The sequence below is a fragment of the Arachis duranensis genome, chromosome 4 (genome assembly GCF_000817695.3).
Source record: "Arachis duranensis cultivar V14167 chromosome 4, aradu.V14167.gnm2.J7QH, whole genome shotgun sequence".
Taxonomy (NCBI): Eukaryota; Viridiplantae; Streptophyta; class Magnoliopsida; order Fabales; family Fabaceae; genus Arachis; species Arachis duranensis.
Genome location: NC_029775.3, coordinates 108,444,563 through 108,457,910, shown reverse-complemented (window position 1 = coordinate 108,457,910; position 13,348 = coordinate 108,444,563). Strand labels below are relative to the sequence as shown.

Genomic DNA, 13,348 nt, shown 5'->3' with positions numbered 1-13,348 from the left:
TTCAACACCTTTGTTACATATCACACATACAACATCTTCCTGGTTAATAACCCCAAACCGACTCAACCTCTCCTTCGTATTAACCCTGTCAGTCAATACAAACCAGACAAACAGTTCAACTCTTGGTAGAACTAGATCTTTTCAAATTATCCTAGTAAAGCTGTAACTTGTTATATCCTTAGGAATTATTTTCGTCTGCAATACCTACACAAAAGAGTTAGTATAAAAGATTTCTTATTTATCAAATTTTCACACAACTCTATCTTCTCTGTCATAAGCAAGTTTGACCAGCTTTAATGTAACATGCAATTCGTTCACTAAATCCAACTCCCATTGGAATAGCTCTCGCCTCCAGCCATTGCATGTTCCATGTCTACTCTACCCCATCCTAAAACCCACAATTTCCTATAACGAATCCTCTTTTGTTTGAAACTGAGAAAAGTCTCGGAAACTGATCTTTCAGAGAACCACCACACAACTAGACATCTTCCCAGAAATGAGTCCCTCTCCCATCACCAACCTCCATAGACAACCCAGCAATCATCTTCTGTCTTATTTGCTGATCCTTGAGCTGTATCTGGCAAATATCCTTCCAGGAACCCCCCGGACAGGTAAAACTTGGGAGGACAACAACACATTTGGGATCAGGTTATTACAAGAGCAAACCACCTTCTTCCACAACGGACACTCTTCCTTTGAAAAGTGCCACCACCATTTAAATAGAAGGGTTGTGTTACGCACCATGGCATCCCCGACACCCAACCCACCAAATATTTTGGGTGTCTGCACCACTTTCCACCTGACCAAGGCCATACCATTCCTGCCATCCTCCTTACTCCATAGAAATTTTCTCTGTAAGAAAATTAGTTTATTTTCAACAACCTTTGGCATCTTATATAGACTCAAATAATATACAGGGAGGCTATTTAACACAGATTTAATGAGCAACAACTTATCGGCCTTATTGAGAACCTTGACTTTCCAGTTTTCATATGCTAAGTTTTTTCTCTACTTTGTCTATAATTAGTTTTCAAGTCTTAATCAATCTCGGATTAGCTCCTAACGAGATCCCTAAATATTTAACTGAAAGAAAGGCTTCCTTACAGTCCCATACACTGCACATACGCTGTACCCACGAATCATCATAGTTAATTGGAATCAAGTTAGATTTATCAAAGTTAATACTTAACACCGACATCAATTCAAAACAATGAAGAATCCTCCTGTAATTCTTAATGGTTTCTTCCTCTGGAAGGTAGAATAGAATAGTATCATTTGCAAACTGAAGATGCGGCAGCTCAATATGATCTCTACCAACCAGTAGTGGAGATATGCGCCCGTTTCTAACCGCCTCTCCAAATATCCTATGTAGAACATCAACGACAAGTACAAACAGAAATGGAGATAGTGAATCACCTTGTCTAGGCCCCTTTCCATCTTAAACGGTTTAGATGGCGAACCGTTTATCAATACTGACATAGAACACGAATTGATACACTCCATAACCCACCTTCCTCATCTTCGTCCAAACCCCATCTTCTATAACACCAGGTCCACAAAGCTCCACTTGACTCTATCATATGCTTTCTAAAAGTCTAACTTTATTATCACTATTTTCTTCTTCCTCAATTTAATCCATTGAATAGTTTCGCACGCAATAAGAGTCCCGTCATGAATTAATATTAATTTATATATGCTTTCTTATTATGCATTAATATAAATTTATAAAATATAATATCATTAAAATAAAAATAACAATATTTATTTTTAATATATATGGGTTCATTATTTATTATTATTGTTGTTGTTGTTGTTGTTGTTGTTGTTATTGTATTAAACTAATTAAGATGATAAGGAACTTATAATTTAATTAAAAGGTCATAGATTATTCAAGTATTGCAAATAGCAAAAAAATACATTTTTTTATGAATTATATATATAATAAAGAATATTTTAGAAAAAAAATTGGACACCAATTCATTTTACATTCTCATTATATATTATTATTATTATTATTATTATTATTATTATTATAACTGGGTAAATCCAATTAATAGAAATAAAATTTATATTATTAGATATTAGATATTAATTTGAAGATTATTCTATGAGATGCCAACAATGCTTATAATGCCTATAGAGTTGACTGTTCAAGCTAGGACATGTTACTATAAAAAAAAAGGCCTATGGTCACGGTAAAAAATCGTGATCATAGGCATAGCTAGTGAAAAGGGTGACTATAGATCTATAGTCATGGTTTTGGACCTATAGTCACGGTTTTTTACTGTGGCCTATTCTGCCGTGGCCATAGGTCTATGATCACGTTTTTTTACCTATGGTCACGGTTAGAATTTTTAAATTCTGATACTTTAGGCCACGGTTTTTAACCGTGATCATAGGGCAATCTATGGTCACGCATAAAAATCGTGACCATAGCCATATCTATGGTCACGGTTTTGGCCGTGACCATAGTCTCTATGGTCACCCTTCCTTAAAACCGTGACCATAGACTCTATGGTCACCCCTCCTTAAAACCGTGACCATAGCCTTATCTATGGTCATGGTAAAAACTGTGACCATAGCCTCTATGGTCACCCCATTTAAAACCGGGACTATAGCTCTATCTATGGCCACAGTTTTTACCGTGACTATAGCCTTTATGGTCACCCCTCCTTAAAATCGTGACCATAGCCCTATCTATGGTCATGATTTTTCACCGTGACCATAGCCTCTATGGTCACCCCACCTTAAAACCATGACCATAGCCATATCTATGGTCACAGTTTTTTTACCGTGACCATAGTTTATCTATGGTCACCTCACAAAACCATGACCATAGGCTTATCTATGGTCACGGTTTTTACCGTGACTATAGCCTATTTTGTTTTATGAGATTTAAATTTTTTTAAGCATAATCATCACATCCCAAAATGATGATAATTACAAAATAAATCTAAAAATAAAAAAAATTAACAATTAAGATAAGTTGTAATTAAAGTAACCAGCTAACATATCAATATAGTTGAGTGAATACACTTGTCTCAATCTTAGTTTTATACAGTGATATATACACTAACACAAAATAGACACTATTAATAGAATTGTTCCACAGGCGTGAGAGCAATACAACTTAGACTCTACTAGGATAGATTGTTTCTGGTATTGCTATTCTTTCTTCTCAACGCTCGAGAACTTTTGTTTCAGCCACTTTACCATTTGAAAGCTCAGCACCCGCTTCATTAACATGCAAAATAAAGTCACATTAGACATAAACACCTACATTTATTCTTCTTCAACTTAGGAAAAAAACATATCATAAAAACATATATACATCACGAAATATAAACCCTACCACTTAACCCAAAAGGAAGTCAACATAAATATGAACTTCTGAAATAGTATTAACTTTGATTTTAATTTGGCATTCAGCATAACAAATGAAGCACCTACCCATGGCGCAAGTTGAAGTGATGTCAATCCAACACAGAGTGACAAAGAGACCCAACAAATTTTACTTCTACCAACAAATTCTTTTCATTAATCATTTTTAACAACAAACTCAACTATAATTTTTCAATCCAAAGCAGCAAACAATATTAAAAAAAAAAGAATTTACAGATTGAAATTAACTTAGCTTGTATATATGTGCAGTATTTAACTTAAGAAACTAAACATGACATACTTGAACATACAAAATCGTTCAACAAACTTTAGGGATTGTGTCAATTAAATAAATAAACTTTGCGCATTGAATTTGGATTGCAATAGAATATTAATTTTCAGTCACCTCACTTAATCAAAATTTCATGCACGAAACCTACTTCATGTGTAATTGTGTACTAACAATTTACATAAACAAAATTGAAAAAAAAATTACTCAGTGATATGTTCAGCATCAAATTCAATTTACAGCAACAAATTCTATTTCTACCAACAAATTATGCTCATTGATCATTTTTAACAACAAAGTCAACTATAATTTTTCAATCTAAATTATTATTAACTCATGTACATGAAAATAAAGCCACATCTTCATTAGTTACATCAGCAATCCATGAATTGAAGGCAATAATTTCAACAAAATCATAATAAAATAGCTAAATGATAATGAAATCAATAACTCTTGTCTTATTGTTAAATTGGACCACCAAATTTTTTCATTCTCAGAACATAAATCCAAAATCACTGTTAAGTGACTAAAGTATTCAGTTTTTTGACGAATCTGAAATTAATTGTAGAACTCCATTTTATTGTAGGATCTGAGATGTGATAAGTATGTAATGAACAAGAAGCAAAATAGTAAAAAGTTAGCAAGCTGCCTTGAAGACTAAAGAGGTTGGCTATGTCAGTGAGGTGAGTCAAGGAGAAAATGGCGGAAGGAAGTTCTTCCAGAGAGACCCTTTCCTTGAAGACGCAGCGACGATGAGCTCGAGAAATGACAGGTATGAACGGCAGTGCGGGCAGCGCCTCCTTCTCCTCGCGGAACACTCCTTCTCCTCTCTAGCCATGGCGTTCCTCTCTCCTCCACCAAGTTCGACGGCAACGGCACACCCCGCAGCAGCCCCAACAGCGACGACGACGAGGTGTAGCGGCGCAAGCAGCGCCCCCTTCTCCGTCGCGTGCTTCCTTCTCCCCCTGTCCTTCTCTCTTCCCGATCTCTCTTCCTCTCTTCTGGCGCGGGACAGCAGCGGCACTCCTCACAGCTCCATGGACGACGACGGCGGCTGGGCAGCTTCTCCCTCCTCCATTCTTCTCTTCTCTCTCGGCGTGGGTGAGGGGAAAAGTTGCCCGTGTGTGTTGTGTGAAGAGGGAGTGTGTGTATGTGTGAGTGAGGGATGAGGGGTGAGGGAGAGGGGTGGCGGCTGAAGGGCAGTAAGAGGAGTTAGGATTAGGGTTTTTGGGAATAAGGATTTGAGTAACTTTAATAAACATTAGGGAATAGAGTAGTTATTAAAAATTAAATTCTATCTCAATAAAATTATTTTAAAAGTATCATTTTATTTAATTAATTTTTTAAATAAGTATTTTAATTTAAAAGTTGAGGTAACTAAATAATTTTTTTATTTATAAAATTAATTAAAATTTTTAATTATTTAATTTCAATTATATATAATTTTTTTAATTACTAAAATTTTAAATTTTAATTAAGCAAAAATCTAACTTATTAATTTCAAATAAACAAAAATATCTAATTGTAATTGAAAATTATATAAATTTAAATTAGTTTAAAAATCAAAATCTCAAAACATTGATTTATTTACTTTTCAGTAAAGACAACTTTTTGAGCAATGAGGACACGGCGGGCGACAAGAGATGAGCACGATGACCCACGACGTGTGACGAACGACGCAGAGAAGCTTGTGATTCGTGAGTGTACAGAGGGGTTGGACAACCTCCTAAAATCGTGATCATAGATACTTTTAGGTCACTCTCCAAAACCGTGACCATAAACCCTTTTAGGTCATCCTTTTGTAAAATCGTGACCATAGACTCTTTTAGGTCACCCCTCAAAATTGTGACTATAGATATCGTTTGGTCACGGTGAAAAACCGCAACTATAGACTGTTTTAGGTCACCCCTAAAACTGTGACCATAGACCCCTTTAGGTCACCTCCAAAACCGTGACCATAGACCATTTTAGGTCACCCTTCTGAAAAATCGTGACCATATACTCTTTTTGGTCACTGTAAAAAATCGTGACCATAGACCCCTTTAGGTCAACTCCTAAAACCGTGACCATAGACCCTTTTAGGCCACCCCTCAAAACTGTGACCATAGACCCCTTTAGGTCACCCTTCAAAACCATGACCATAGACTCTTTTAGGTCACTCTTCTGAAAAACCATGACCATAGACCCCTTTTTTGTCACTGTAAAAAACGGTGACCATAAACCCCTTTAGGCCACCCCCCAAAACTGTGACCATAGACCCTTTAGGCCACCCCCAAAATCGTGACCATAGACCCTCTTTAGGTCACCCCCCAAAACCGTGACCATAGACCCTTTTAGGTCACCCTTTCTTGAAAAACCATGACCATAGCCCCTTTTTGGTCACTGTGAAAAATCGTGACCATAGACCCCTTTAGGTCACCCCTAAAACCGTGACCATAGACTCTTTTAGGCCACCCCCCAAAACCGTGACTATAGACCCTTTTAGGTCACCCTTTTTTGAAAAACCGTGACCATAGACCCTTTTTTGTCACTGTAAAAAACTATGACCATAGACCTCCCTCAAAACCGTGATCATAGACTTTTTTAGGCCACCCTTTTTTAAAAAACCGTGACCATAAGTACTCTATGGTCATCCTTTTCAAAAAAACCATGACCATAGAGGGTCTATGGTCATGGTTTTTTACCATAGCTAAAAAAACCGTGGCCATAGACCTAAAATGTTGTTGTATGTGGCAAAAAGGATTAGTGTTAATCATTTTTACTGATATTCTAATCAAATAATATAGTAATATAAAAGAATGTGACCACATCTAATTATGAACAAGCCAAATATAAAATAAGAAGAAAATGGATAAAAGAAGAACTCTGGACTTGAAAATTGTGGTGAGAAACATTCAACTTATTGTTGTAAGTTACAACATGTAATAGAAATGGAGAAAAATAGGAAGAAAATCATACTTTTTATGCCATTTGGAGAAGTAATAATAAAAAAGAAATAATGATAATTTGTATGTCTATTTGAATTTGAAGAGACAACAAAAATAATATAAGATCAGAGTTGTTTAGTTAAAGACGTTTAAAACAATTTTTTTAAGATGTTTGATTTTTTCTAATTAAAATTTGACATATGTAACTGATTAAATTGTATTATTTTTGTTAAAATTGGATCAGACAAATTGATTTAATAGAAAACTGATGGTGAACCAGATTTTGAATCAGTCTAAATTAGTATTTTTTAGAAAATAACTACAATACTGTTATTATAAAAAATGATTAAAATATTCCTATATATTATATATATTATACTGAGTAAATAACTATTAAATATTTGACCGTTGACAAAACTAACAAACTACAAAAAAAATTCAATTGTCGTTGTATCCATGAAAAATTAGTATCGTTTGACAAAAATATTCAATCGTTAATTTAAAATTGACTCCATTAAAAATACCTTTTTTATCACCTTTTTCCATTTTCACTACTATTCAACCACTTGTTAGAACAAGAACTAAAATCAAAACCAAAATCCACCTTAATAATTAAACATCATCAACAAATTAAATTAAACTAAGTTAGTAGCGTTTCCTACCTACTTACTTGTGTCGTCGTGGTAGTCGGGGTGGAGGCATAATCGAATCCATCAATTGAATCCCATCAAAGAGTATAGAGCTTATTGATGATGGATTTTCAGTTTATGAGTCGTATCCACCATAACTGTTGCTATAGAAATTTGATTATGATTATGATTCTGATTATTCTAATCGCACATTAATCGAATGTGAATGACTACATCCATGAGTACTCGAAGGAGCACTTCACCGACCGCTCCATTGCTTTCTTCTTCCACGACGCGGCAGTAAGACCCTTTTCGCCTCCTTGTCCTCTTCGTCCACATATCACGGTGGTGATTTCTTTGAGGATGTGCGAGATGGCAGTTTGGTACTTCGAGTATGCCAATTTGAATGCCAACGGAAGCAGGCCCATGGGAATTACAGTGTGGGCCATAAGCTTGAGCACTGTGAAAAAGACAATGTCACGACTTCTACTGCTAATTGTGTCAATGGGGTATGGTGTGGTGAGGTCCATCATTGGAGGTAGTGAGATGAGCTCGAAGTCGAGGATGATGATTGTTGCTATACTCTACATTGTGGACTCTGAGGCTCTCCTTCTTATCGAGCATTTGAGCAACATTAATGACTTTTTCGGCAATGCTAAGCTTCTTGTTGTGCTGTTGTTTGCCTTGATTCCTGCTTTATTTTCTAGATCTTCTCTTCTTTGTCTAGCACCCTCGCGAAGCTACAGGTAATGTATTGGTTATTTTTAATGGCTAGATTTCAGTTCTTATTCTAAAAAATAGTTGAAGAATAGTGGAGATGGAGAAGGTGAGAAAAAAAGGTATTCTAGAAATTTCATAAAATTTTTAATAGAGTCATTTTTAAATTTACTGATTGAATATTTTTGTCAAACAATACTAATCTTTCATGGGTACAACATCAATTTAATTTTTTCATAGTTAGTTTTATCAGTGGTCAAATATTTGATGGTAAAAATAGCTATTTACTCATATACATACATACATACATACATACATATATATACTTTATTCGCTGCCTCTGCTTGTCCGTTATTCTGAGAGTGTTCTACAGAGGAGAACTTTTGTTTGATGGCAAGGCCTGATAGAAACTCCCCAAAATTTTTATCGGAGAACTGTGTTTCATTATCCGATATCACGACGTCAGGAGTTCTGAACCTTGGACCACCTGCCTCTATAAGAATTTTCGGTAGTTTACGAATGATATACTTGCCAAAGGCTCACCTTCTACCCATTTCGTATAGTAGTTAATGGCCATAATTAGGTATTTAACTTGTCTTGGAGCCATCAGGTTGTCCTTAATTGTGTTGCTCTAGGAAAAAGGCATAAGTGGTAAGAATTGTTTATTTTGAAAAATGAATTGTTACACTGGTAGTTTATGAAGTGCATGCATTATGTTTGATGATTGATTTTTGCATATGGCAAAATATTTCAATGAAAAATCAGGCTTAACTGGAAAAATTCCAAATGGAAGCTTCAATTCTATGTTCAATTGTAGTGGCTCCTACATAGTCGATGCAGCAGCTACAAACTACAAACTCCCTTACCTGAGGGTATAAGTGTATTTATAATAGAATAGATAACCACCTTTTAGAGTAGTTCTACCTTTGAGGGTGGGTGATCGTTCCTTTTTTCTAGGAAAGTTATTGAGATCTCCCTTCTAAATGAGTGAGAGATATCTTAGGGGTTAGTTATTTATAAAGATATGTAGGGCTAGACTCATGTTGCCGTCCTGATCTCCAAAAGGTCGGGTAGGTGTAGATTCTCTTCCTTTTGAACTCGAACATTTCCTACTTCATCGTAGAATCTCACCCTTGGTGATTCTTCATTGAATTCTATAAGGATCATGGCTTCTATGCCGTAAGCAAGTTGAAAAGGAGATTCTCCAGTTGTTGAGTGGGGAGTTGTCAGATATACCCACAAGATTTGAGGGGGTTCTTTTGCCCATGCTCCTTTTGCATCTTGTAGTCTTTGCTTCAATCCAGCCAATATGACTTTATTTGTAGCTTTTGCTTCTCTGTTGGTTTGAGAGTACTCTACCAACGTAAATCGGTTCTTAATTTTAAGACTTGCCACCAAACTTCGAAATGGTGAGTCGGTAAACTGAGTTCCATTGTTTGTGATGATGGAATGTGGAATTCCAAACTAGTTGACGATGTTCTTGTAGAGAAATTCCAACTTCTTTGAGCTGTAATGATTGCCAAAGGTTCTGCCTCGATCCACTTGGTGAAATAATCAATTTCTACTATGAGGTATTTTACTTATCCTAGATGTGGGAATAGTCTGAGGAGATCTAAGCCCTATTTTGCAAATGGCCAAGGTGAAGTGATGCTAGTGAGCTCTTCTGGATGTTCCACATGAAAATTAACATGCTTTTGGCAAGGCGAACATTTTTTTACGAAGTCAGCTACTTCCATTCTGCTTCTCTTTGTAAGATCGGTCAAATGAAGCCAGCTTGAATCACTTTCTTAGCTAGTGACCATGCTCTTAGGTGGTTTTTGCATATGCTGCTGTAGACTTCCTCTAAGATTTCATTAGTCATGGAGGTAGGGACACACTTTAATAAAGATGTAGATACTCCTCTTTTATATAACACGTTGTGAACCAAGGTGTAGTTTTATCCTCCTCTTATGAGCCTCCTTGCTTTCCTTTCTTCTTTTGGGATGATATCAAATTTGAGATATTCGATAATAGGGGACATCCAACCTAAGTTTAGATTGCAGATAACCAGTGTGTCTGACTTATCGACTTTATTGGCCACTGATAGTGCATGGAGAGTTTCTTGGATCAAGCTCTTATTGTTGCTCTCTGGCTTGGTGCTGGCCAATTTGGCGAGGGCATCAGCTCGGATATTGGATTTATGAACTATGTGTCGGGCCTCTACATCTAGGAAATGAGTTAATTGTTCAAGTATTTCTTCTAAGTATTTTTTCATGTTGGGATCTTTAGCTTGGTAAGTCCCATTCACTTGAGAAGTTATTACTTAAGAATCATTGAACACTATTAATTTTACTACTCCGACTTCTTTGGCCAGCTTTAAGCTAGCAAGCATGGCTTCATACTCGGCTTGATTATTGGAAGTCAGAAACTCAAATTTCAATGAAAGTCTATCCAAGTTCCTTCTTCATTTTCCAGAATGATTCCTGCCCCACTTCCATCTTTGTTGAATGATCCATCTACATATAAGTTCTAAGCCGTAGGGTTCCATTGTGCTTCCGTGTATTCTGCCAAAAATTTGGCTAGGTATTGGGTTTTAATTATCGTTCGAGTTTCATACTTTATGTCAAACTCGGACAACTCTATTGCCTGTTGTAGCATCCGACCTGCAATATCCATCTTCTGGAGGATATGCTTCATGTGATGATTAGTTTGGACTTCTATGGTATGAGCCTAGAAATAAGCTCAGAGCCTTCTAGAGGTGAGAACAAGGGCATACGCGAACTTCTCTATCTTTTGATAGTTTAGCTCTACCCATACAGGATTTTACTGACAAAATAAATCGGTTGCTATCTGTTCTCATCTTCTCGGACGAGAGCAAAACCTATAGCCTTACTTGCAACTGCCAAATACAATATGAGCTCTTTTCTTGGGATAGGTCGGGTGAGGATTGACGGCTGACTCAGGAATTTTTGGAAGCTTGAAAGGCTTGCTCACACTCCTAAGTCCATTTAAATGATAACTTTTCTTGAGTTTTGAGAATAGGGGTAGAGACTTTAAGGCCGACCCTGCCAAGGACCTGGATAAGGCTGCTAGCCTTCCATTTAATTGTTGAACTTCTTTGAGATAAGTCAGGCTTTTCATCTCAAGTATTACTTTGTATTTGTCCGGATTGGCCTCAATGCCCCTTTGGATGAGCCTGAAACTTGAGAGCTTTTCGGCTTCTACTGCGAAGGTGCACTTTGAGAGATTCAGTCTTATCCCGTGCTCTCTGATTATGTTGAATACCTCAGATAAGTCTGTCAAAAGGTGGACAACCTCTTTGGTTTTGACAAGTACGTACACTTCCATTAGTTTTTCAAGGTGAGAGAAAAATACCTTGTTCATCAACCGTTGATATGTAGCTCCAACATTTTTCAATCCAAAAGTCATTATCACATAGTAACAGCGGTAATGAAAGAGGTCTTTTCTTGGTTCGACTTGTACATCGGAATTTGGTTGTATCTTGAATACGCATCCATAAAGGACAAGTATTTGTAGCCCGAAGCTGAGTCTACCAGTGCATCAATACTGGGCTTATTCTTGATAGGACGGGGAGGTGGAAGCTTTTTAATGTGGTAGATCTACCTGTAGATGTCAATGCTTTGGATTCCCAATGCTTTGATGCTTTTCACTTAACCGATTAGCTTATTCACTACTTACTTATTCTCATAGAGAAACCTTATATTTTTCATCATATTCCGATAGTTTGTCATTTCTTTACACTTTGTCACTTTTTCCGCAGTTTTTCAGCAGTTCGCCATCTTTTTTCAACAGTTTTTTGGCAGTTGATTACTCTTCCGGCAGTTCCGTTTGCGCTTCTTTCAAACAGCGGCAGCTCTGTTTGCGCTTCCTTCAGACAGTAGTAGTTCCATCTGTGCTTTCTTCTATCAGTTTTGTCTGTGCTTTCTTCAGACAGCGGCAGTTCCGTCTGCGCTTCCTTCATACATCGGCAGTTCAATCTGTGCTTTTTTCTGACGGTTTCGTCTGCACCCGTTCTATTAGTTTATACATTTTTATTTCGTTGTTTTAAATATGTTTCAGTTTATCACATTTTATTCAGAACATCAATAGTGTTGGTTCAGTGGAGTTGCTCATTTTGATTCACTTGATTGTTAGTGTGTTCAGTTGAGTCCTTGTGCATGCAGATATATTTTTCTTGCTAATTGAATGTTTATCACATTTTATTCAGCACATGATTGACATTTGGTTCAGTGGTATTGGTCATTTTGGTTCACCTGATTGTTATGTGTTCAGTTGACTTCTTTTGCATGAAAAAATGCTATTCTTGATGATTTAATGTTTATGACATTTTATTCAGCACATGAATGTTGCTTGGTTCAGTGGAGTTGCTCATTTTGATTCACTTGATTGTTAGTGTGCTCAGTTGAGTCCTTGTGCATGTACTAATATTTTTCTTGATGATTAAATATTTATCACGTTTTATTAAGAACATCAATAGTGTTGGTTCAGTGGAGTTGCTAATTTTGATTCACTTGATTGTTAGTGTGTTCAGTTGAGTCCTTGTGCATACAGAAATATTTTTCTTTCTGATTGAATGTTTATCACATTTTATTCAACACATGATTAGTGTTCGGTTTAATGGTGTTGGTTATTTCGGTTCATTTCTGTTTTGCACAATTCAAAACTCTTCCTCCTCACCTTCTACTGCTTCTTCACTAGAGAGAGAAGAAGAAAATGACAAAAAATATAGTAGCAGCAACAACAAAAGAATGACGATAAGGAGAAAACACGTGAAGAAGAAGGAACGCGAAAAAGAAAAAGGAGAATGAGGAGGAGGAGGAGGATGAAGGTGAAGAAGAAGAACAAGGCACTCCGTGCATAAACGAGTGAGAGAAGAAGCGTGGGGGAGAAGAGAAGAAGAAACGTGGAGGAGAAGAGAAGAAGAGAAGAGAAGAAGTGTGAGGGAAGAAGAAAGCGAGAAAAGCGCGTGACCTAAAATCACTTGGATGAACTTGGATGTTAAAATTGTTTGGATGTGGAGAATATCTCATATAAAATATAAAGTATTTTTAGACAAATTTTAATAATGTTTTGATATATATTTTAATGATGTTTTGACAAATTTTAATGATGTTTTGAAATAAATTAATTTTTCTTTTAACTATATAAAAGTATTTAAAATATTTTTCGTTTTAATAAATAATAGTATATATTATTTCTAAACTCATTTAAGAATATAATACATATTAATAATAAGGCTGAATACACTGATACGTAATAGCATTTAGATGTATCCAAAGTCCAAGTATGTCGGATATAAGTTCATATCTAAAATGTGTCTGACAAACAAATACAATTGTACTTTATGAAAGAAAATGCATTTAATAGTCATTATATTTATAGCCATTGTATTTAATTTTCATTAA

The 13,348-nt window shown here is 36.0% G+C and overlaps 1 protein-coding gene across 1 annotated transcript; it reads left to right on the top strand.

The window, feature by feature from the left end:
• The first annotated feature begins 7,598 nt into the window (after nucleotides 1–7,598).
• On the top strand, nucleotides 7,599–12,219 carry LOC127746690 (uncharacterized). The gene is made up of 5 exons (XM_052260668.1): nucleotides 7,599–7,972; nucleotides 8,761–8,815; nucleotides 11,704–11,922; nucleotides 12,022–12,072; nucleotides 12,151–12,219. The coding sequence occupies exons 1-5, from the start codon at nucleotides 7,599–7,601 to the stop codon at nucleotides 12,217–12,219; spliced, it is 768 nt and encodes a 255-aa protein (XP_052116628.1).
• The last annotated feature ends 1,129 nt before the right edge of the window (nucleotides 12,220–13,348 follow it).

Bases quoted from the DNA above. Each gene is read 5' to 3' on its own strand.
- LOC127746690 (XM_052260668.1), top strand. From the start codon at position 7,599: ATGGCAGTTTGGTACTTCGAGTATGCCAATTTGAATGCCAACGGAAGC. The intron at 8,816-11,703 runs GTATAAGTGTAT...CTTTTTCCGCAG, and splicing joins ACAAACTCCCTTACCTGAGG to TTTTTCAGCAGTTCGCCATC. The intron at 12,073-12,150 runs GTTAGTGTGTTC...CATTTTATTCAG, and splicing joins TCATTTTGATTCACTTGATT to CACATGATTGACATTTGGTT.